This window comes from Lissotriton helveticus, chromosome 7, assembly GCF_964261635.1.
Source record: "Lissotriton helveticus chromosome 7, aLisHel1.1, whole genome shotgun sequence".
Lineage (NCBI taxonomy): Eukaryota > Metazoa > Chordata > Amphibia > Caudata > Salamandridae > Lissotriton > Lissotriton helveticus.
Genome location: NC_136068.1, coordinates 1294810460 through 1294836452, shown reverse-complemented (window position 1 = coordinate 1294836452; position 25993 = coordinate 1294810460). Strand labels below are relative to the sequence as shown.

The following is a 25993-nucleotide window of genomic DNA, read 5'->3' as shown; positions in this document are numbered from 1 at the left end:
ATACACCAGCATACACCATAAGGATGGCATTAGGGCTCTGAAACGCTTTCTGGGCACCATGTCTATCGCATTCTATCAACATTACAAAAATGCTCATTAGCCTGACAAAATTCTGCCTGGAAAATAATTTCTTTTTGTTCCAACATCAAGTCTACCAACGGATAAGAGGGGCAGCAATGGGGGCAAGCTTTTCTCCAAGCTATTCTTGCCTCCATATGGGATGGTGGTAAGCAATGATTTTAAATACAGTGTACTCCAGATCCCTGGCAGATCATGTAATTAAGTGGAAAAGGTACATTGACAACCTTTTCGTGATTTGGCGAGGGAGCAGAGAGAGCGCAGTGGAGTTTGTTTACAGTATTAAAAGCAATGATATCAACTTACACTTCACACTGACATCAGTGAGAGCTCAGTCTGTTTCCTGGATGTGGAGGTCATAGTTGCCAGTGGTCACCTTGAAACTAAATTACATCGCAAGCCAACTGCAGGATCACTGTCCTACATGCAACAAGCTTCCACCCTAAGCATACCATATGTAGCATTCCATACAAAGAAATGCTTTGGGTGAGGAGAATTTGCAGTTGGAACAGTGATTTAATTAAGGGACACAGGAAGAAGACAAGCTACGCTTCCTAGCCAGGAGCAAATGGTCAATACGGCAATGAAAAAAAACAGGGATCAATGCAGAAATGGCGTGCTATTTAAACCATCACATAGCAAGGTCAGACAAACGAACAACACACGCCCATGGGCCAGCAACACTAGGTTGATCCTGACGTTTAATAAACAGAGATATAGTCTGTGCAGGATTATAAAGAAAAACTGGCACCTTGTGTTGAGTGATCCCGTGGTGGGGGATACACTTTCACATAGTCCAACAATAACTTTCAAGACAGCCCCATCCACAAGTGACTTTTTGGTTAGTAACAGTCCCGAAATCAAGTCGGGCGCTAGCTGGTTGCCTGCATGGAAAGGCTTTTTTAGATGTATACTTTAAAAATGTCATACGTTTTGGGACGCATCATGTGATGGAGCGAAACGCGTCATGGAGGACACTTGTCCAGTTACCTGTATGCCAAAATAAAGACTGCACTGCTTTCACACTTCAATACGTGTGGGAGTCCGTAATTTTTTGGGAGAAGCTGAAGAGGTCCGTGCCTGAGTGGTTCCGCCGTGCATTGGGCGGTCAGGAAGCTTTTGCATATATATATATGTGCCCAATTTTAAAAATATTACTGTTGTTAATGTCTAGTACTCTAGTACTCCAGTACCCTTCTGGTTACTCACTTGATGGAATACCATTAAGTGACAAAAAGATATTGTCATCCCTTGGGGCTACACATCAGTCCACGGAAGTGTTGTCTCAGACTAGGACTGGTAAATGTTGCAACTCCCCTTACTTTGGGGGTTCATACGCCTCACATCAACTTGCTCACTATGCGTTTCTCTCTTTTCTTTCCCTATGCCCTACCAGGTTTAAGTGACCCGTTCGTCCAGTTGACCCTGGAGCCACGGCATGTGTTCCCCATGGTGGAGCCACGGACAACGCAATGCAAGAAGAATGACTTGCATCCACTGTTTGATGAAGCTTTTGAGTTGTACGTATGTCTGCAGTTTCACATAGTTTGCCAATTGATGGTATGATGTCCTGTTCATAGAAATAGCGAAGCCTTAAATTCCTGAACCTTGGACAAGATCTGAATGGGCTTGGTTTGCTGCCTTGAAATACAAGGCAAATGTAGTATGACTGACTGTATCACTCTTAAGATTCAAAATGCCCTGATAGTCAATCACTGATGGGGCACACTTAGTACCAGAGGGGGCTTTTTTTGTACCAAATTTGTTGGATTCTCCAGCTAGGGCTTTTCCTATATTAGACTTTTCTTAGTTGTTTTGAAAGACAGTTACATAGATACTTAGTTTTAGGTACTCTATAGTGTAGTATCTAATAGAAGTTAGAATCTAGCTCATGAATATTACAAGGTTCAGTATTGTATATTTTCTAAGAAATATCCTGTTTGTGTTGCATTTTGTTTTATCCACAATGAAGCAAGACTACATCCATCACATATAGTTATGGTACTACGTTCCTGCAAATCACAAAGTGGCTCCAAACCACAGATCCCTTACTATCTATTGATACCCCCAACCCATATATTATTCACTTCTACCAACACCTTTACAACCCAGTTATCCTCCTCGTTGCAAACATCCCGTCAGCCCATATATTATTGCAAAACTCCCTTTATGCCCTTAAATCCAAGCTGCTTTTTCCCCTAACTTTTATACCCTCCATGCCCATGTCACCCCCAATAAACAGCATCTGAGAAGAAACAAGCCCGTCTGAAGAGCGAGGAAGAGATCGAGAGTGCAGATAAGGGACCGCGTCGATTCCATACAGAAACATAAAACCCCCACATAAAACAGGAGCGAGAACGGTCTCACAAAGTGGCAAACAAGAGACTCCCTTCACCAGATTCGAATAAGAGACAACTTTTCACTTTAAGAAAAACTTGAACCTGCAGCTCGCCCCCACCCCGCCCTAAACAACAAGTGAAATTGAATTTGTCCTACGCTATACTGAACGTGCCCTGAGGAAGACCTTACACATATTAAGAGGTCCATAAATATAGAGGTCAAAACGCGTTGGCATCACTTATAGAGGATTAGAGTACAATACAACCGAAAGATAATGCTGAAATAAACATGTGGAGCCAGACTCTCTGAGCCCACCCAGTTTCTCTCTAAGTATAGACTCTTTACTGTAATAGAACCAATTAGGAGGAATTGCCAAGTAATAAACAGTTCAATACAGGCAATAAAGTAGGACTCCAACCAGAAGAGTTGATTTTGGATCAATGTTTGGAATAACACGTTTCATTGTTTGCATTTGAATATATGTATACATTTGGATCAATGTTTGGAATAACACGTTTCATTGTTTGCATTTGAATATATGTATACATTTGTACTTATTTGCTATCTGTAAATAATGTGCGGTGTATATATTTTTTGTGCAAAAGAATTAAGACATGAAATGTTAATGAGTTTTCATGTATAGACTGGAAACACAACTAACCAAAAAAAGTTGCATACAAAGAAAGTTAAAAAACAATAAGCTCAGTAGAGTGAATAAAAGGGACTTCTGCTCTCGAAATAAGCGTGTATGATTTATGGTGTCAGAGGTAAAACTTTTGTTAAAACCCCCAATAAACTATGCACCTAAGCCAGCAGCCCATGTATCCTCACATATATCCCATGAGCCAAGATATGCTACCAGCCCACATGTATCATCAGTCCACAAATGTTTGCCTGTGAATTCTTCTCCCAGCCTTTGAATGCTCTGCACCCCTGTGCTTTCCACAGACCTCTTGTCGTCTTTGTCTGAGCCACCCCTGAGATTCTGGACTGGAAGGCGAAGCTTTAGATCACTGAATACAAGAAGCGGTCGGGTTGAACTTCAGATCTCATTCCTACTCTAAGTTGCAGGCTCAGTTACATGGCTATTCTCCTGAATGATCAACTTCCCGCTCAGAGTCTTCGAGTAAGTCATAGTAAATGTCCCAGCAAATATAAAATACGAAGCAGGACTCAACCTCATCCTACCAATCTAGCTTGAAAGAGGAGGTGCGACAGCATCCAAATAAACACTGCACTCCCTCGAAAATCCCCAGTTTTTGAACCGATTCTTTAGCTGGTCCCAAGGTACTCATGAGCTGTCCGGGCTGTGGTTGATCCCACAGCAAACAGCAGCCTTCCACAAGGCCATACTGTAAATCTTTCCTGCGATTCTAGCTCCCTGTTGTACACCTTTGGACCCCTCAGAACTGAAGAGGCCTCCAGTCAGATCACTGCTAAAGGGCCTTCCCCGATGCTGTCTGTTCCTCTTTGACCGGTTATTGGGTCCATACAGACCCACTACAGACTTCAGTTCCAGATCCACGCAGGCATCAACTTCACCACCTTCAATAGATGAGCTGGTGCCGACACCCATGGCGGACCTCAAAATGATGATAGCCCGATCGCAACTGACGTCGTCCTACGAGTTCGCAAAAGCGCAACCTGTCATTAGGCAGCCTTACTCTAAGCTGGTAACCTATGTTGTGATACAGCTGTTGCCACAAAGCATAAAGTGTTTGCCCTAGTCACCCCACAGTCCCTGGGCTTTGAATACAAGAAATAAGTAAAGCAGAAAGCTGTGGGGAAAGATTCAAGTATTTAAACCATCATTGACACAATCAATTATCATTACAAATCATTCTTATAAGTGTATCATACAGTGCCTGTGTTCAGTAACTGTTAAAGGCTCAAATCCTGGGAAATTCTGACCAACCAAAATAATAAAAAAATTAACATCGTTAATTTGCATTTTGTTCCATTTTTCCTTGTTGCTTCCTTCGTTTTTGCAAATGTAGGGCAATTATGTAAACTCTTACAGCGTCCATCCACCTGAAGGTAGTCCTATACTAAAGGAGCTACGGGCCAGTGACCTGTTAAACCTATTGCTAATATAATCTAGAAACTTTCTCCTTCATGGCTCTCCTGCAAAAGCAAGTTGTTTTTACCCTAAATATTTCAAGGCCTCCTCCGGGCCAAGGAAGTCAAGCAAATATTTTACCTGCAGGTTTTAAAAGGAAAATCAACTTCTTTCGACATCCACAATAAATGTAATGTGACATGGGCTATACATAATTAATGTATGGTGAGATAAGAACATAAAATAGGTAACTGATTAGCGAAAGAGTGTCCCAGACCTCAGAAAACTTGCATCAATCACCACGCGTACAAAAATACAGAAGACCGGTGCCAGAAGAGTGAAGCAACTAAACCCATACCAAATTAAATGGCTGTGAGACCTTGCGAAAACCGGAGCATCTCAGGAAGCAATAGAGCATTACCACCCGTGTGCGATTCATCCAAAAAACCTTACTAAAAACCATCACCCAGCTACACTAAAAGATCACCATACTAGACCCTTCCATCAAAAATTGGACTGCAACATCTGAGGAATAGTGTAGATTCTCCTTAGCCTTAGGATGGCCTAATTGCCTCCCGAAACTCTCCTGATTTCGCAGCACATAGACATTGATGCCAAAGAACCAATTTTCCTATCAGTTTAGGGCATTTTTTGGTTATTCTTGGACTGGCCTACATGCATTGTTAGCTTTCCCAGTTGAGGTAACAGGGACCCCCTGAAAAGAGATAAATTCCCTGGGTCAGGGTTAAGCAAACATATGCAAAGGTAAAGGCCCAGGCCAAAAAATACACATAGTCTGACAAAAACAGGAAAAAGTACACACCATAAGGAGAAAGAGGACTCAAGAAAAAATTGTTCTATGATAAAGTAGAAAATTTAATTACATTAATAAAAAATTGATATGCACATATTCATTGATATACATGATTTAAAAAATATAAAGATAAAAAATGATTTTCATAAACCAAGCTGTTACTACAAAGAATTATACATAGGTTATAAAGATGTTATTGACATAATGATAATGCCCAGAAAATGTTGAGGATGCTGATGCTACGACAGAAATCAGCATCCTCAACATTTTCTGGGCATGGTGGCCCATTTCTCTTGGTCCGAATCTGCTACCCAGGAGAGTCGCTAAGAATTTGGGAGTCGTATTAGACAATTCCCACTCAATGCAAGACCAGGTACACTTGGGATCCCTGTAGCCTGGCGTAGGACAGTTACATGGGCTCTTATCTTGAACAGACAGATCTTCGGGAAGAACACCTCCATCAGGGACCATGGCTGGTGACCTGCAGCACTCAGACCAACACCCTCACTGACCAACCACATATGCAACCTAAGCATCGTCCTGGACAGCAAACTGACTATGACACTACAAATCAGCACAGTCTCCTCCTCCTGCCTCAACACCCTTCGTATGTTCTGCAGAATTGTTTGATGGAGCCCAGTCAGCGTCATGAAAAACCATCACTCAGGCCCTCATCTCTAGTCGTCTCAACTACAGCAACGCCCTCTATGCCAGCATCTCCACCCTGCTCCCCAGAAAACTACAGACCATACAGAACGCTGCAGCCAAACATATCTTGGACCTCCTCAAACAAACCCATATCACCCACACCTCAGAAACCTCCACTAGCTCCACATCAAGATGAGATGCTGGTTCAAAAGCCTCACTCACTCCTAGGCTATACAAGATTAGGGGCCATCCTACATCAACTATTGACTGAAATTCCATCTACCCACCAGACACATGCAATCCTCCTCACAGGCCCTCGCCCACACCCCCTGAATCAGTCCCAGCCGCAGTAGAGGCCGTTCCTACTACATTGCAGTCAAGACCTGGAACGACCTGCCTCTCCATCTCCGCACAGCCCCATCACTGGCAGACTTCAGAAAAAAGCTCAAGACCTGACTCTTAAAAAAAACAAAAAAAAAAAAACACGGCAACCACAGTGCCCAGATACACATAGGGTTGACAGTACTGCGCGATACAAATTCAGTTGATTGATTGATACTTAGGGATGACTTTTTACTTGTTTAGGTACCTGCAGCTCATGCAGAATGAGGCAGCCAGACTGATCTGTAATAGGCCCAGAAAGGTGCTCAACATCAGCCTGCCTCAATTGGGTGTACTGGCTCCCAGTGCGGAAAAGATCCAGTTTCAAGCTACTCTGTTATGCTGATAAGTCGCGCCATGTGTGGCGGCCAGCTATACTGCTTGGCAAAGTGGCTTTCTACAAACCCAGTAGAGTGTTGCGCTCTTCCCATCGAGCCTTGACCTGCAGCACAGGAATTCTTTACTTTTAAAAATCTACTTCATGGAGGATCTTCTTGTATTTCACTAGCACTTGAAAACCTGGTTGTTCCCTCTTTAGGGGCATTTGATTTTGCAGAGTCTCTTTGTGTTGGTCCTAGCGCCGGCATGTTCCCTTGGGGATGATATGTGTGCTTTATAAATAAATGAAATATAATATATGCAGCAATGCCTCCTTGGCGGGAGATCCATCACATTGGGCATATGGGTCTTACAAATCTGAAAGAGGCTACACACTATCCTTTATTTATTACTCCCACACCATAGCGAATTTCAGAGGAGCACTTAACAATCCTGATGCAGGAGGTACATAGTTTACTCTCCAAGAGTGCCATTGACCAGGTATCTGATTCGTAGAAGTGCAAAAGATGCTATTCACTCTACTTTCTTGTCTGAAAAAGGACTGGAATCTGAGGGCTATAGCGCTACTTTGCCTATTGAATTCCTATCTGTACAAAGACAATTTCAAAATTCTCACTCTGGCTCTTATTCTAGACACCCTAGACCCAGGAGAATGGATGGAGTCACTGGACGTGCAGGAATCATAGTCCCATTGGCCCATCCTACAGTGCCACAGGCATTACTTGTAGTTTATGGTTGGCCAGAAATGCTTTCATGTTGCCATACTCCCCTTCGGCCTTACCTCAGCCCATCCAGTGTGCACAAGAGTATTCATTGTGTTTGCTGTCCATCTTCAGGGGTTGGGAGTACATGTATTCTTGTACCTTGACGACTGGCTGCTAAAGACGGGCTTGGACGGGCAGTTGAGGACCACCTCAGGATGACAGGCGAACTCTTAACATTGGTGGGTTTTTTCCAAATTCCCAACTGAGGCGGACAGAGAGACTTTCATTAATTGGGGCAGTTCTAGGTATGGCAACGTTGAAGGCTTTCCCTCCACCACAGTAAGTCGAGGATATTCGGGGTTTGATCCAGATGTTTCAAGTTAGCCCTGGGTCTCAGTGAGGGTGGCTCTGAGGCTTCTTGAACACTTGGTTTCATGAATCCTCCTCGCTCACAGTATCAGGTGGCACATGCAAGCCCTGCAATGAAACCTCAATACACATTGGGCTCAGCATCAGCGCCTCCTCTCCAACTCATTTGGATCATAAGGTAGATAGCTCAGGATCTGCAGTGGTTATTGTCTGGTGCCAATCTGGATTTCAGCAGGCTGCGCTCCCTTCTCCACCAAGAGCTTAACAGTTGTGGCAGATGCAACACAGCGGGTTTGAGGTGTTAAGGTGTGGTCACCTGTGGGAGGTGGAGATCAGAGGCACATGGTTTGCAGCTGACAGTCTGTTCCAGGTCAGCCTCTGCAGCTTTGAGCCATACTTTTGGCCCTCAATGGGAGGCTGGTGCAGGTTCTCACAGAAAACAGTACCTTAGGTAATACAGCAACAAAGCAGAGTAGAATGGGGTCCTAGTACCTATATCAGGAGGTCCTGTACCTCTGGAGGTGGCTGGAACAGAACAGAAAATCTTCCTGGTTGCTACCACCTGCTAGGGCCATGCTTAAATGCCAAAGTGGACAAACTCAGATGGTGCTGTCTGGCAGATCCTGAGTGACCTCTCTTTCCCAACCTGATGCAGGTTCCAACAATGAGGGGAGCCCTGGATAGATCTGTTCATCTCTGTAGAGAATGCACATTGTCAGCAATTTTGTATCCACTAGTTTTTTCCAAGGCACTCATTAGGAGACACATCTAGGCTGGAGTAAATGAGGGACTCCTGTGAACCTTCCCTGTACACCTTCCCAGTACACCTTCCCACAGATACCGCTCTCACCTCGGGTTGTGAAGAAGATCCGAAAAGCCCAGGCCTGAGTCATATTGATTGTCCTTGACTGGGCTAAGAGAGTATGGCACCCAGAATTCTGAGCGTTTACCATCCGATGAGGCTTCCGCTTCACGAGGACCTCCTATCTCAGTATCAAGGCAGAACCCTGCATACAAGTCTTCACAACTTGCACCTCCATGCATTAAGTAGAATAGTGGCAGCTAAATATATTTGAGTTGCTGCCTGAGGTTGTGGATGTTACCCTTGTTGCCAGAAGTCCTTCCACAAAGTCCATGTAATGTGGGTGCTAGAACAATTTGTTGCCTGGTTTGGTCCCCAAAACATTGACCTTTTACAAGCCAAACTTTCCAATGTTCTTTTGTTTGCTCTCTCCTTAACCCGACAAGGACTGAAAGGTTACTCAGCAGCCCCTTTGCCCTTTTCCGTGGTTTGCCAGATATATTGTCACCAGTTGAGATGCGTTTCAATAAAGGTTTGATATATTTCCTCCCAAACCGTTTGTGATGAGCCAATGTGACCTTAAACTGGTCTTGGTATTCCTGATGAGCACAGCTTCAAACTTATTCCCAGCTACTCCTTAAGGCTATTGATGCTAAAACCAGTCTTCCTTGTTACCTTCATGCTGAATGCCATGGGAGTGTGCTTTTGATACACCCACCCTATATTACATGCTTTCCGGTGTTAAATACCTGGGTGGCTTTCCTCCCTAAAGTTGTGACACCAATCAATGTTGTTCAGTCTATCATCTTGCCAGAATTCCTTGCTCCACCTCATCCCTCGAAAGCAGACAAGAGGTTCCATCACCTTGATCCAAAACGGGTGTTTTTACCTCATCCTGACGAAAAAGTAACAGATGCATTGGTTTCTGAGGTGTAAAGAATGTTAGGGTGGTACAGAAGTGGACCCTATCAAGGTAGATAGTCCTCTACATAAAGACCTGTTCTGCACTGGCAAGACATCAGTCTCCCAAGGGCTTGAAAGTCCATTACACCAGAACCACAGGTATGGGGTGCCTGTTCTTGATATCTGCCACGCTATAACATGGGTGTTGGTGTATAAGTTGATGAAGCACTAATGCCTTGATTGCCAGGTCCAACAAGACGGCCACTTCTCCCACTTTTTAGTCTGAGCCCACTCCCTTGACCTCCCTGTAAATGTGCGAGGTACTGCTTTGATATCTCTTCTATGTTCTGTTTCTGATGGATACTTTCAACTAGAGATTCTGATAGATTTCTAACTGCAGCTTCTTCAGAATTTGAATATTCTCCATGCTGGATCCGGAAACTCTTCAGCAATACCTCTTCAAACTGGTAGGTGGTGCCGTGCGGCTCCACACCGATACCGTTCTGCCCTGGAAATCCTCTGCAAAGCCTATACAGGCGCCAATTGTGCATCCTGTGAGGTCCTTTCTTTCCTCGCATGTGCATCCGGAGTTCTCTCTCATCTCTCAGAGACACACCTTACTTGATATGTCACCAAATTTACACAGTGTGCAAGGGATATTGCCCTCTAAAACAACAGATTTTAAGCCCGGGAGGGACTGTCACAAACAAATGTCTGTGACAGATTCCCATCAGGTGTACCTGTGATGTCTAGCGTGGAGTCACAACTCCAAGGTCTGCACTGACTGTGCGTCGATGAACCTGAAAGCTATCTGGGACTGTAAGGCAAAACTTTACATCACCAAGCATAAGAGGATTCCTCGCTCTGACTGGTCTAAGTCACGGTCCAAAATTTGTACCCGGTCCCACTTCAGGAGTTGTCAAAGCTGCTCAGGCGGTAAGTCTTCATTGGGATTCAAATCATCCGATAAGTCTAAAAAGAAACCAAAGTGGGACTCGGCCCCCCTCTCACCACTCACATTTGCTTGAGCAGGCACAGAGGAGATGCCATGGATTTCGATCTCGCTCCTGCAGTCGGCCGACTTCAGAGCCTATCCCACAACTGGTTCCATCACACACCACGTTTTCAGAGCCATCTATCACTCCACAACAGATCAAGATGTTTAGCGCAGCCATGCTCTGTCTCTTCCGATCCTAGCCGACTCCTTCTGGCGTGCCTTCAGGCCCGAGGTGCTGAGAGGCCTTCCTCTTGGGGTTTCGTTGACATGTTCGCCCTTGGAACCAGTTGGTCTCTCCAAGTCGGTTACAACACCTCTGGCTGCAGTCTGAGCCCCCTCCTCCAATTTCCACGCTGTGCGGGCGTTTCCATTAGTGTGCGGGGATTCGGACGGCCAGGGGCCGTCCTGCGCAAACACCCACCGTGATGCGTGACGGCTCCCGGCTGTCACGAGCATGGAAGAGGCTATCCGTGGTGCCTTCCATGGACCCCCAGGATAAGGAATTCAAGAGACTGGATACCATAGGGTAGAGGATTTTATCTTCCATCAGCCTTGCACTTTCTATGAACACCACATGCTTCTTGGGCTGGTATTCCCACACAGTTTGGGATTCAGTTGCACAGTTTCTGCCCAGGTCGCAGAGGAGGCCTGAGCTATCCTGTCCCAGGCTAATGTCGATGGCAGGGGCACAGCAAAATTCACTATACAGTACGGAGCGCACACAACCGAATCACTAGGTAGAGCGATTGCATCGTCAGTGGCACTTCGTCGCCATGCCTGGCTGAGGTCAAGTGGCTTTTCATCCCTTTTGGGCATGCCCTTCGATGGCACGGCCCCACTCCAGCCCCACTTTGCCTTTTGCCCCACTTTGCCTTTTGCCCCTTCCATGGCTACTGTGGTGACTGTAAAGCGCATCCATTTCTGGCCAGCCACAGGTTCCTCGGTCCTTTCGTGCCGCAGACACGGTTCCCACAAGTCTCGTGGGACACAGTGCCAGAGATCTGCCCAACAACCACCTGCCTTGATGGCAGTCCATAACCTCAGGCAAATGACAGGACACGATTTCCATCTGCGAGCACGCCAAATCCCGTCCTAACATCGTTTTTTGTGGTCCATTCAACAAATTAATGTGGTTGAAACATATTAGTTCATGTTTCGATTGAACTGTTTTTGAATATTTACTTACCTTGCATTTCTCACTAGTAGGAACTTTTATGCATCCCAACCTGTTATGTGTTTGCAAATAATTGCATTTGGAACATTGTCTATAATAATGGCCTATATAACCTAGTGTCTTGGAAGTACTGGATTTGCTTCCCCTTTTTCTTATTGACATCAGAAGTAGGTAATGGTTGCTTTTCCCACTACTTTCTGGTACCGAAAAAGGAGGGATGACACCGCCTCACATACTAGACTTGCACCTTCTCAACTACTGCCTCAGAAAGGAGAAATTTTAAATGCTCACGTTGGCTCAGGGCCTGTCTGGTATCATTGGACTTGCAGGACCCCTATTTTCACAGACCCTTCCTGCCGGTCCACAGACGTTGCCTGCAGTTCACAAAAGTAAGGCAAAAGTAGGATGCTGTCTCTCTATATGGCATACCACTAAGTGGTTATACCGTGCACAGAGCCAAGAGATTCCCCAAAAGTATACCGGTCTCAATGTAAACCCAAAGTGCTCTATTGGTGGTAGTGTGGGCGAGTAGTCTTAGGCCTAACACAGAGGAGTGTAAGACATTTCTTATAGATACATCTGCCGTGTGGATTCCTCACCTTGTGAATATCCCCTTGCGTCAGCAACATTCGGAAATTCTTTTTTGTCGCTTCGCGGCGACGTGGACTTGGACGTCATAGAGACACGGCATTGCACGCGACTCCGCTGATGTCACCGACGCCTACAATAGGCCCACGCCGGCGTGATGACATCAGTTCCTTTTTTTCCACGTCGTCGACGCTAACGGTTTCGGGATACTCAGTAGCTTTTGGTAACTCTGTTACTGTTTTTCTTCGTTTCTTTACTCTCTTGCCTCTTTGTCTCCTTATTATGTCGACAAAGAAGACTGGATTTAAACCCTGCAGGGAGTCCGGAAAGATGATGTCCGTTACGGACCCACACCAGGACTGTATTTGGTGTTTGAGCTCCGACCACGATGGATGTACGTCGTGTCAAAAAATGAATCCAAAGGCCCTGCGAGAAAGGGAGACCAAGCTTCTTGTGGCAAAACTGAAAGCCGATAAAGGAAAGAAGTCTTCAAAATCCCGCTCGAGGAAGTCGAGGTCAAGATCAAGATCTCGAGAGGCGTCAGCTTCGAAGTCTTCGTCGGATCATGCTTCGAGGTCGCATAAGAAGCATAAGAAAAGGATACATGAATCTCGACGTCATTCGGGTGAGAAGTCGGGCTCGAGATCACCCGAGAAGGTTAAATCGAAAGTGATCCCGCCACAAGAGGTTTCAGATCGAGAAGGCGAGGCCTCGCCTTCGGAGTCGCAAGTTCATTCGTGCCGTCTCCGGCTCAAGAAGAGGTCGGTGAAGTTCCTAATGAGGAAGAGGAATCGGCTCCTGTTGTTGAACCAGATTCGAATCTGCCTCGAGATCGACCTGAGGGTGATCATCCACCTTTTCCAGCACCAGGTCAGGATCCTTCAGCGCAGCGTTCCTCAACGCTATGTATGGTGTATTCTCAAGGTCATGGTACCCCTCTGGTGCACCTTCGGGTCCCATGGGTCCAATGGCATTTAATTTGGGTGTACCTCACTCTTATACCCCGGCACCTTTCATGCCGTATATGCCGGCCCCGACTCCGCTGTGGCAGTACCTGGCTCCACCGAGGTCGACGCCGATGTCGACGCCGGCTCGACCGAAGTCGACGACTCCAGCACCGGCGTCGCCCGCTCCAAGCAAATCTCTGGAGCATCCTTCTAAGCCTTCGGATTCGGTACCGACGTCGGCTCCGGCGCTCCGACAGTGGATCCGGCTGCAATCCGTGTTAAACAGAGATCTAGGAGAGAAGCTCAACGTCTCCTGGAAGAACGGAGGTATTATGAGTCTCATTCAGACTTGGAGGAAGGTGAACTGGATGAGAATTATTTCGAGGAGCTAGCTGATGCTAGTGGTCTTGAATTTTCCCCAGAGTGGGTGTTGCCATCAGGTCCAGATGCACCCTCTAAGGATGTTCAACCATATCACGTGGTAATGAAAAAGGCAGCAGGACTTTTAGGTTTAACATTACCTACTGTTGAATTTAAATCAAATCTACTTACTGAGGTTCTCCATTCACCGAGCTCAGCTGTGGAACCATTACTCCCATTTAATGAGGCGTTAACTGAACCCATTATGGAGGTGTGGAAAAAGCCTATTTCTGCTCCTGCTATCTCAAAAAGTGTGGCTAGGAGATATAGAGTGGCTCCTGAAGACCCTGCCTTTTTGTCATCTCACCCTTCTCCTGAAAGTCTGGTGATTCAAGCTGCGTGCTCAAAAAAGTCAGTTGGTGCTTTTCCCTAAGTGCCTGGTGACAAGGAAGCTAAAAAAACAGGATCAAGTGGCCAAGAAAACTTTCTCCTCCGCAAGTATGGCGTTAAAATCAACAAATGCCACTTGTCTTATGGGAAGGTATGTGCACGCACTTATGGACTCAATGCGTTTATTGATTCCAAAGGTTCCAGAAGACTGCAGAGGTGACTTTGAGGAAGTTTTATCTGATACTCAAGCGGCAGCCCGTCAAGTTATCCAGAGCGGTCTAGATACTGCAGATTCTGTTACAAGGATCATGGGCACTGCGGTTGCCACAAGACGTTCAGCTTGGCTAAAATCCTCGGATTTTTCTACTGATGTGCAGTCTGCATTGTTAGATCTGCCTTTTGATGGTGAAGGACTCTTTGGCAAAAAGGCAGATACAGCCTTAGAGAGATTTAAGGATAGCAGGGCAACTGCTAGGTCTCTTGGTCTTCAAGTAAGAGGTTCAACGGCCAGGAAGTTCAGACGTTTTGAGCGCTCTTCTTTTCGTACCTATAGACAAGGTCAACAGCAGCAACAACAGCAGCAGCAGCAAAATACCTTGTATAGGTCTTTCAGGGGAAAGCAAAGGGCACGTCCTCGAGGGCGTCAAGCCTCTTCCTCCTCCACCTCCTCCAACCTTCCAGCCACAGAAAAGCAGCCCTAGATCCGCCATTCAGGATCATGTGGGTCCGGTGGGGGGTCGGCTTACCCACTTTCTACGGGATTGGGAATCGGTTACATCAGATCTTTGGGTTCTCAATCTCGTAGAAAATGGGTATGCCCTTCCCTTTCGGGAATTCCCTCCCAATTACCCTCCTTGCCAGGGATATTGCTCAGAGGAACATCTGTTACTCCTACAGGAGGAAGTTCAAACTCTGTTAAAAAAGGGTGCGATAAAGGTGTTCCCAGAGCAGGAAAGGGGTCAGGGATGCTACTCCCGGTATTTCCTGATTCCCAAAAAGGATGGCAGGCTTCGTCCAATCCTGGATCTCAGGATCTTGAATCTTTATCTGAAACAAGAGAAATTCAAGATGCTCACCCTTGCTCAGGTTCTTCAGGCACTGCTGGAAGAAGACTGGATGGTGTCGCTCGACTTGCAGGATGCGTACTTTCACATCCCCATCCTGAAATCGCACAGGAAGTATCTCCGTTTTACGGTGGGATCGCAGCACTATCAGTTTGCGGTCCTTCCGTTTGGACTTACTACTGCGCCTTGAGTCTTCACCAAGGTGATGGCAGTGGTGGCGGCGCATCTCAGAAGGTCACGGATTCCTGTATTCCCTTATTTGGACGACTGGCTGATCAAAGCAGAGTTGTCAGAGAGAGTGCTCCATCATCTGCGAGAGACAACCCAGTTGTTGTACAGGTTGGGTTTTTCGATAAATGTGCCCAAGTCTCACCTGGTGCCCTCCCAGCGCAACCTGTTCATAGGTGCTGTACTGGACACAACTATATGTCGTGCATTCCCTCCTCCTCAAAGGATTCACGACATACAGGAAATGATTCCTTTATTTTACAATGGAGCGGTCGTTCCAGTCCTGAAGGTCCTTTGCCTGCTCGGTCTGATGGCTTCTTGTATTCTGTTGGTCAACCATGCTCGCTGGCACATGAGGGCGCTCCAGTGTTGCCTCCGCAGGCAGTGGTATCAGCACAACGGAGATCTCAGGGAGTCAGTGAGGATCTCCAGAGAAGCTGCGGCGGATCGGTCTTGGTGGGGCGTGGAAGGCAACCTGTCTCAGGGGAAGCCTTTTCAGTTGCCTCCTCCGGTGACCATGGTGATAACGGATGCATCCACTCTAGGGTGGGGTGCTCATCTGAGGGATTTGGAGGTCAAGGGTCTTTGGTCTCCAGAGGAAAGGTTGCTTCACATCAACCTTCTAGAATTGCGGGCGATACGTTTGGCGCTCAAGGCCTTCCTTCCCTCCCTTTGCGGTCATTCAGTCCACGTCTTCACGGACAACACGACCGCGATGTGGTCAATCAACAAACAGGGAGGAGTGGGGTCGCAGTGTCTCTGCAGAGAGGCTCTACGCCTCTGGTCCTGGGTTCAGGACCATCAGATTTGTCTGATGGCGAGTCATCTGGCCGGAGTTCTGAACGTTCGTGCAGACAGTCTCAGTCGGCAGTTCTCTGCCGACCACGAGTGGAGGCTTCACCCGGAGGTGGTTCACGACATCTTTCAGATGTGGGGGACTCCTCAGGTGGACCTGTTCGCCACTCGCGAGAATGCTCACTGCCTGTCTTTCTGCAGTCTCCAGTATCCGATGCAAGGAGCCTTGGGGGACGCGTTTCAGTTGAGTTGGGGAAATCAACTCCTTTACGCGTTTCCTCCCATACCTTTGATTCCTCGGGTTCTGAGGAAGATTCGCCAAGACCGGGCCCAAGTCATATTGGTCGCCCCGGACAGGCCAAGAAGGGTGTGGTATACAGATCTTCTCCACCTCTCCTCTCACCCGCCGCTCCGTCTCCCTCTCAGGGCAGACCTCCTCTCTCAGATGGAGGGGCAGGTTCTACACCCCCACCTCCAGACATTACACCTTCATGCCTGGAGATTGAACGGGGCAACCTGAATTCCTTTTCCCTCCCGCCTGACGTTGTGGATGTTATCTTGTCTGCCAGGCGTGACTCCACTAAGTCCATCTATTCTTATAGATGGTCAAAATTTGTCGTGTGGGGAGAAATCTATTGACCCTTTGAGAGCCCACTTGTCTGATGTTCTCCAGTTTGCCCTTTCTCTAGCGCAACAGGGGCTTGCTGTTGCCACAGTGAAGGGCTATCTTTCAGCGCTGTCGGCATTTCTTTGTTTGCCTGACCAGCCATCTCTTTTTAAATCTCCTGTAGTTTTAAGGTTTTTGAAGGGCCTCACAAATAAGTTCCCTCCTACTCCTTTTATTGTGCCTCAGTGGGACTTAAATCTTGTATTGACCTTTTTAATGGGTGCTCCCTTTGAGCCTCTTCACAAATGTCCTATGAGGCTTCTGACTCTTAAAACAGTCTTCCTCATTGCAATGACCTCAGCAAGGAAGGTAAGTGAGCTTCAAGCTCTTAGTTACAAGCCCCCTTTCTTGGCCATTCATGCTGATCGAATGGTTCTTAGGACCAGGGCTGCTTTTCTGCCTAAGGTGGTGACTCCTTTCCACCTTGGTCAATCCATTACCCTCCCTACTTTTTATCCTCCCCCACACCCTCCTAAGGATGAGGAGAGGTTGCACCGTCTGGACCCCAAAAGGGCGGTGTCCTTTTACTTGGACAGATCTAAATACTTTCGTTTGGATGACCAGCTCTTCATTGTGTTTGCTGGCTGCAAGAAAGGAAGAGCGGTCCATAAAAGAACTTTGTCGAGATGGATCGTCCTCTGTATAAAGATCTGCTACTCTTTGGCCGGTAAGGAACCACCAGAGGGTATAAGGGCTCATTCTACAAGAGCTAAGTCTTCAACCTCAGCGTTGGCTAGAGGTGTTCCTGTAGAGGATATTTGTAGAGCGGCAACTTGGTCTTCCCTCCACACATTCGCGAAGCATTACTGCTTGGATTCCGAAGTGAGGAGGGACGGTCATTTTGCACGTTCTGTTCTCCAGGATTTCTTGGTTTAGAAGAGTGGACACCCTCCTCCGGGAGTGGGGACTGCTGTGGGACTCTATTCACAAGGTGAGGAATCCACACAGCAGATGTATCTATCAGAAGAACAAGTTACTTACATTCGGTAACGCTTTTTCTGGTAGATACAATATCTGCCTGTGGATTCCTCACTGACCCACCCGCCTCCCCGTTGTCCACTCTTCTATACCAGAGTTTCTGTAATGTATTTATTTTATTGTCAAGGAGTTATTTCAAATGTTTTTTTGCATTTGCTTCACACTGTGTGTGTTACCTTGATATTTGTACTGCGTATACTGTGTATATGTCTACTGTCATTGGTCCTTCCGTGTGCCTCGAAGGCACGGAAAAAAGGGCGGAACTGATGTCATCCCGCCGGCGTGGGCCTATTGTAGGCGTCGGTGACGTCAGCGGAGTCGCGTGCGATGCCGTGTCTCTATGACGTCCAAGTACACGTTGGCGCGAAACTACAAAAAGAATTTCCGAATGTTGCTGACGCAAGGGGATATTCACAAGGTGAGGAATCCACAGGCAGATATTGTATCTACCAGAAAAAGCGTTACCGAAGGTAAGTAACTTGTTCTTCTTGCACACACGTTGACCAATAACTGACACACAACTCAAAAAGAAGATCCACACACATTTTATAAAAATAGGCTTTGGTTATATTTTAAGGCCAAGATTTTTGCAATACGGTAAGTACGTTTTGCAGGAAAATACTTAAGACTTTCAAAAGTCGACACAAGTTCAATGTTATCCTATGGAGGAAAACAATCATTCAGTTATATAGGTAAGTATGCAACTTATAATTTCAGTCTTTGGGAGCTAAGGTCAGCAAGAGGCAAGGGTTGGGTGAGTACCAAAACTGCACCACAGTGGCGGCTTGGTGCAGAGGTCACAATCTGAGTTTGGCTCAATATGTTTCAATAGAGACTGGGGGTGCTCAAAGCTACACTTCGTAGGTAGGTAAATGGTTGCAGGGGGCCAACCTTTGGGGGTATGAGCAAGCACGGGGCACAAAGCAGCCCCTAACCCTCACCACCAGTGGCACAGGGGTGGCCAGGTGCAGGGTGCAAATCCAGCGTTGGGTGCCCAAAGCTTTTCAATGGAGAACTTGCTTCGGACACACAGGCTGCAGGCGTCGCACCGGAGGCTGCAGGAGGGAGATAAGCAACAACAGAAGTAAGTTGAGATGCAAGGGGTTGTAGGGGCACCTTTGGTTCAGCTCATCCTGGCCCTGGGGCTTTGGGTGCAGGGGTGTCCTTTGATGTTGTATTCTTACCGGACCCAGTTGCGGTCGGGGGGAGCCTCTGGATTCAGGTTGCAGGCATTGTTGTAGAGTCCAGGAGTGGTCTGCCAATGCTGGACTCGGACTCAGGATCACTGGGGAACCTTTTCTAGATCAGTGGGCCACCTGGACAGAGGCCGGAGGTTTCTTGTGCAGTGGTCAAGAATCGCGGATCAGGAGGGCACCAGAGTCCTTGGTGTAGCTTTTTTTGGGACAGAGCTGCTGTCCTCTGAAGTTTTGGTCTTCTTCAGAGGCAGGCCATCCTCCCAGGGTTTGTGGAAGTCGCTGACTGCTGGACAGGCGTTGTTTCTCAGTTTGCAGGATAATCGAGGGCTGCAGACAGGCTAGTAGGACTAGGGCGAAGTCGGTAGGAGTCTTCAGTCTTCTTCTGAATGGTGTCTTCATCATCCGCTTTCTTTTTTAGTCGGCAGGAACTAGTTTGGAGGTCTCAGGGAGCCACGTAAATACAAAAGTTTAGGGTGTTTTATGGAGGTAGGAGGTAGGGCCAATGGGCATCTTACCTGGAGTGACTACCCCCTCAGTTATGCCACTCTCCTGTGGGAGGGGGCATAGACCTAACCCTGATTGGAAGAGTCCCCTCATCTTCAAGATGGAGGGGACTGAAAAGTGTGCTTAACTTTGCCAACTCCATCCCTCAGGTGGAGGAGGTGAAGGTGGGCACAGCTCCTAGTCTTTCTAGCTTTTCCCGCCACTGTTCCTGCTCAAAGTGGCAGTGTAAACCAGGGGCTGCCATCTGCTGCTAGCAGCAGAGGCTGGGGTTTGCATTAAAAAGGCAACATGCCTACGGAGCTGCCCCTTCGAGCACTGTGCCCCTCCTGGGGGAAGAGGTGTGACACCTCTGCCCAGGATTTGCATTGTTTCTGGTCCCAGAGACCGTAGGCTCTCAACCCTGGGGTCCAGAAACATGTCTGTGTGTGGCAGGCTGACTACAGCCAGTCAATGACCACACCAGGGTTGGTAGGTTTACAGGGGGCATCTCTAAGAGGCCCTCTGAGTACTTGGTTTCATAAATCCCACACTGGTGTGGATTTATTAAAAGGATTTGTTGGGTACCAATCACTCCTGGTTTAAGAGAAGCGATCATGATGATGGGGAATGCGAGTTGTCTACTTTCCAGCCTATGTACTCTCTTTGGCTTCCCTGGCACTTACAATATTAAAAAATTGGCTTACGTATTGTATGTACATATCTATTAAGGCAGACATGCCCTCACCTGTAGTATTGCGCACCCTCTCTTAGGGCTGTAAGGACTGCTAGAGGGGTGACTTACCTATACCTTCAGGCAGTGCTGGCAGGCACTGCACCCAGGCAGGGTGCGTTGTCGACTTCGTAATTTTTCACCTCACTTGGGCATGCAAACTGCAAGGGCAGTGGCATGGTCCTAGTGAGGGGGCCCTAGGGGACCCTCTCCAGCTCCCAGGCACTAGTTTCCCTTCACTAGGGACTGACAGGGGGCAGAAGTATCAATTGTGGATATGTTTTTTCAGGAAAGAAGCACTCGCACAGGGGACCTAGTTAACAGAGACCGTGTGCACTACAGTCAAAACCACATCAATTTACAACAAAAAAAGGGGGTTAACCATGTCAAAAGAGGCACTTTATCAATCAGGGCCACATGCACTTTGTTTACTCAGCTCCCCTTTGGCATTACCAGCGCCCCTTGGGTGTTCACTAAGGTGATGGCGGTGGTTGCAGCTCATCTGCGGAGGTCAGGGGTTCAAGTCTTCACCTTTCTCCATAACGGACTGTTGAAGTTGGGCTTGACCCAGGCAGTTGTCGACCACCTTCAGACTATGAGGGACTTCTTGCATTTGCTGGGGTTCACTATCAATGTGCCGAAGCCAGATCAGACTCCCTCTCAGACGCTCCCTTACATCTGAGCCATTCTGAGTGCAGTGCAGTTTCTGGCCTATCCTCTGCATCAGCAAATCAAATATATTCAGGCTATGATTCCAATGTTTCAGCCTCTATCTATCCTGGGTTTCGGTGAGACTGATTCTTAGGCTACTGGGCCCCACCGCCTTCTGTATCCTACTGGTAATACATGCCTGCTGGCATATGAGGGCTCACTGGGAAAATCTCTGACCTGGTCCAGATATCGGAGGGAACTGCTAAAGATCTTCAGTGGAGACGAATAAACTGCGATTTGGTCAGCATTACACCCCTCTCTCTTCCCCACTCAGAGCTCAGTGGTGACAGATGCATCACTCCTGGGTTGGGTAGGCCATCTGGAAGAGGTGGAGATCAGAGGTCTCTGGTCTCCGACGGCGGCTCAGCTACACATAAACCTGTTTGAATTTATAGCGTTACGCCTGGCATTGAAAGCTTATCTGCCTTCCATCAAGGAAAGGCTGGTTTAGAGGTTCACAGACAACACCACTGCCATGTGGTATTGCAACAAGCAGGGCGGAGTGGGGTCATGGATCCACTGTCAAGAGGCCCTGCGTCTCTAGACATGGCTGGTACGTCAGGCATATTCCTGGTCGTACAACACTTGGTGGGCTCTCTGAACGCCAGGGGGGACGAACACAGCCAAAGTTGCCTAGCAAATCACAAATGGCATCTTCATCCGGAGGTGGTGCAATGTCTCTTTCTGCTGTGGGGAAGTCTTGGTTAGAGCTGTTCGCCACCGCCTAGAACGCGCAATGTCAGCGCTTCTGTGCGCTTGAGTTTTCAAAGCGGCTATAGCTCAAAAGAACAGCTTGTCTCGAGTGTAACTAAGGCCTCTTGTACATCTTTCTGCTGATACCACTTCTGTCCGGTGTCCTCAAAAAGATCAGGAACAACCAGGCCCAAGTCATCCTTGTGGCTTTGAATTTGGCAGGGAGAGTATGGGATCCTGAACTCCTGAGCATGAGCATTGGTCCTCCGATCAGGCCTCCTCTTCGGGAGGACCTTCTGTCAGAACAACAGGGCAGTGTTCTACACCTGAACCTGCGCATGCTCCTCCTTCATGCATGGAGACTGAGCAGTGGCAGCTGACCACCCATCAGAAGTCTGCAAAGTTATTTAGGCAGCCAAACATCCATCATCAAAGACTGTATACACCTGTCATTGGGACAGGTTTGTAGCTTGGTGCACTGACAATCATGTTGATCCTTTCTCTGCACCTTTGTACAAGGTATTGTTGTTTGTTCAATAGTTAGCTCGGAAAGGCTTTGCCTTGGGCACAGTTAAAGGGTACTTTTCAGCCACATTGGCTTTCTTGCGGTTGCTGGATCAGTCCTCCCTGTTTCAGTCTCCAGTTGTGACCCGTTTTGTCAAAGGAATTGATCACGTTTTCTCCAAAATACATCATTGTGCCCAAATGGTACCATAATTTGGTTTTAACATTTTTGATATGCTCACCCTTCGAGCCCATGCATAGTTGCCCTCTACATCTCTTGACAATCAAAATTATCTTCTTAGTGGCTATTACATTGGCCAGGAGGATTAGCGAGCTTCAGGCGCTTCCTTTGCACCTTCCAGACACCAGTTTATTTCCAGAAAATATGGTTTGTCTCTTTCCTACCAAAAGTGGTGACAACTTCCTGTTTGAGCATTGTTGTTCTACATCGAGCCTGAGCCCAGGGGACCCAAATCACTTAGACCCGAAGAGAGGTAGGGTTCCAGGGAGCCCATCCCCCGGGACACCGTCATGTTCACTGCCCTGGAGAGTGCAGGCAGGGAATATAAATCCAACTTCCTGCCTGCACTCTCCTGGGCAGAGAGCATAGCTTTGCTCCTGCCCGGCAGTAGCAGAAAAAAAAACTGCCCCCGCCTGGCAGGAGCAAAGAAATAGAGCTAGCTTCCGCCAGCACACAGGATGGGTGCTGGCAGGGTGGCATGGCTAATTATGAAATTATGAACATTTTTTGGGTGTTGCTGTATTGTTTTAAGTTATTGAAAAAAACAGCGCATTGGCCTAAGATGTGAATTGTATGTTTTGAAATCTCTCATTCAGTGACCTATTGCCAAAAGTGCATACTGTCTCAGCCAGTGTTGGGCTACCTACCCTCCAGAAGATGTATGTATCTAACTGAGAAGAAGTTGTCCACCTTAAACATTATGGAAAAACAGAATCTTGTCCTAGATCAAATTTTTAACACCAAATGAACCCACATGAGATGACATGGGATTGCTGGAGAGCAAAGTTCCCTTGTTTGAACTGCGTAACACAGGAAGCTCCAACCTAAGCAACTAATGTCTGACAATGTTGGGCTCTTACAAATACTTGCCTTGCAGTTACAGCTATCTGTTTGCTGGGTACACGAAGCAAAACTCATGTAGGTGAATCCCATTCATAATGCATTTGCCTGAATATATTCCAGACGTTAAAAGTGTGTAGGTCCTAGATCTATTGCTTGTTGGAACATGAGAACAGGTTTTCACTGTGGTTGAAGTCTCTACGTGGAATGTTTTTTTTAAAGAGAACAGCCTTCCTAACTCCTACTATGTTTGTTCTTTGGGGCCTTTATAAGATTGCTTTCTAGAAGATATTCTCAAAGCCCAGGAATGTAAAAGATAAAGGGAGTAGTACTTTATTTTGTTTAGTTTTCTATGAATCTTAGTATTCCGGTAGATGGAAGGTCACACTCACCTCTTCCAAGAACTGTGCTATCTGTTTAGGTTACTAGCAGTTTTCTAAATTGGTTATTAGTAGGGTTAATGTACAATGTAAAGCACCAAACTACACATACAGGTGCAAGTGTGATATATAAGAACGCTGAAGAAATGGAGATTGTATTATAAAATTTGGTGTAATTAAATATTGAAACCCATACCATTTTTTGTCAGCAAAATCGTCAATGGTTTGAGTAGTTTAGTAGAAAACTGTGGAATATTAGCCAAAGTAAATGGATGGCAGATAAATTACCAAATCACCTGCCCTTAACTGAACTGGAGGCACCAATGGTAGTCTTGAGCAACAGAAATGAACAAATGGGTATTTTTGTATCTCCATTTAGGAACTTCAGTTTGAATATGAAAACATCTCTTATCTGACTTTAGGACTAGGAAGAGAATACTAATGTAACCCTGTTCAGATATAAAAGTAGCCTTTTGGATTGCACCCTTGTCTATGAGGACTTCCTGATGCAGGGATGAGGCCAGTTGATGCTGAATGTCTGCTGTGTTGGGAAATAACCCAACATTGCATTAGAAAAAACATTGGAAAATAACTTTTGGATGGTCTACAAGATCCACAACCCAGAATGCTGTTTTCCATTTTCCTTGTTTAAACATTGAACGTCTCGGTCATAAATTCTAAAGTAGGGCTAAAGCCATCTTTCTTGTTCGTCGAAAGGTTTACCGCTTTTGGTTTCTGCTCTACTCTGTGATTTACCTCCTTGATTTCTGGATTCTGTAACCTCACTTTGCTGCTCCACTGCCTTTGTTTAGACTATCTCTGTGTTAATTCCACTAGAGGACACTTCAAGTATCATGATCCAGATTTCCAATTTTGTCATATTTCTGACTCTGGAAATAACCTCTAAACCAGTAAAACCCACAAGTGAACTTATTAAAAGAAAAACTTTCCAGCACACTGAAAGTCTTAACAAATTTCCTCAGTTCTTTAAGAACATTTTGGAGGAGCAAGGCACATGGAGGGATCAAGCAATCTTCCTTCACCAATGATTGCAGTCTCTGAAAGTGATATGCAAAGTTGTGAAATTGAGGCTTTCAAGAAACACAATTTGTGTTTGAAAGAGATGAAATCTGTGAAATTTTCTAAATATGTGGCTTTTGGAGGCTTCATCTCTTATGTCCTTTGTAACTAGCAGTTCCAAAATGTAATTCAGTGGTGAACATCAACAAGTTTTTTTCTGAACTATTCTTATGTGTGTGTTAAAGCCCTTCTTGGTAGCTTGGGCCAATCGTTCCAAATATGTCTTGATGTTGAGATTTATAACCCACGTTTTTTCTACCTTGACAGCCCACTCCAGATGGGAGTATTTTGCTGGAAAGACCAGCCGGTGCAGCTTCTATAAATGGACAGCCAGCAATAATCCGATATATTACTCCAGAATTGCTTCTTCAAATGAAGATATATTCTGTTATCAGGGGATAGAAGCTTCACCCTGAATGAAACTTTAAACTGCCTTACCCTATAATTTTAATCTCCTTTAACAGCTTGTTTCTTTTACTGATTTTGGTGTCTCCTGTGTGTAAATTGGGAACTTCAGAATGGTAAGAAATGAGCATGGTAATCTCAAAAACGGCATCCCCTTCAAATGGAAGTAAAGACAGTAACCTCTCCCCTGGTCCTGTGTGCTGTTCTATCACCAAGAGAGATGTTATGTTTATACCAGAAGTTGAAACCTCAATTTGCAGTTTATCAGACACATCTTGCCTATCTGGCCAGAACCAACACACATTTAGTACAAATCAATGTGTAGAAATGCTTGGGGGGGTTTACTATCTGTTTGCAGTAAGCAGTTGAAAAGGAAGACAATGCTTGATGTTAGCGATTTTTTGGAAGAAGCAATGTGAGATTCTATGTAATTGTAGTTGAAAAGCATTGTGCATTTATTTATTGGTTTTCGTTAATCTCTGTATTGCTGTTGCTGCCCTTGTGATCAGGGGCTCGAGGCTAATCTATTCCTCTTGCCGAGCTGAGGAGAGGGACTGGAGCACCTGCAGACCTCGCTGCTGAGACAGCACTTCCTACCACACTTAGCGCTGCACTGAGCTACAAAGGACTACATGTCCCAACGTTCCCTGCTCCACACCAGGTGCCGCCTGTAAAAAGGAGGTGTGGCCATCGCGCTTATAGGGCTGCCTCCACCACCGCGGCGCGGGACTGTTAATCTCTGTATTGCTGTTGCTGCCCTTGTGATCAGGGGCTCGGGGCTAATCTATTTCTCTTGCCGAGCTGAGCAGGGGGACTGGAGCACCTGCGGACCTCGCTGCGGAGACAGCGCTTCCTGCCACACTTAGCGCTGCACCGAGCCACAAAGGACTACATGTCCCAACGTTCCCTGCTCCACACGAGGTGCCGCCGGTAAAAGGGAGGTGTGGCCATCGCGCTTATATCGCTGCCTCCACCGCCGCAGTGTGGGAGGCGCCCGGGCAAAGTCCGGGCGAAGGGCGGGCCCATCCTTGCCCGTCACAGGCCAGGAAGAGGCAGGGCAGGGCCACCCCGCCCTTATTTCCAAGGGCCCAGGTCTCCGCGTCTT

General features: G+C 46.7%; 1 protein-coding gene across 4 annotated transcripts in view; it reads left to right on the top strand.

Annotated features, from left to right (window-relative positions):
- UNC13D (unc-13 homolog D) overlaps positions 1-25993 on the top strand; it is an 880699-nt gene that overhangs the window by 830713 nt on the left and 23993 nt on the right. For all 4 annotated transcript variants that reach the window (XM_078654550.1, XM_078654552.1, XM_078654549.1 and 1 more), the window contains exon 31: positions 1475-1598. In XM_078654550.1, coding sequence (XP_078510676.1) covers positions 1475-1598 — 124 coding nt within the window. The remainder of the gene's footprint in view (positions 1-1474; positions 1599-25993) is intronic.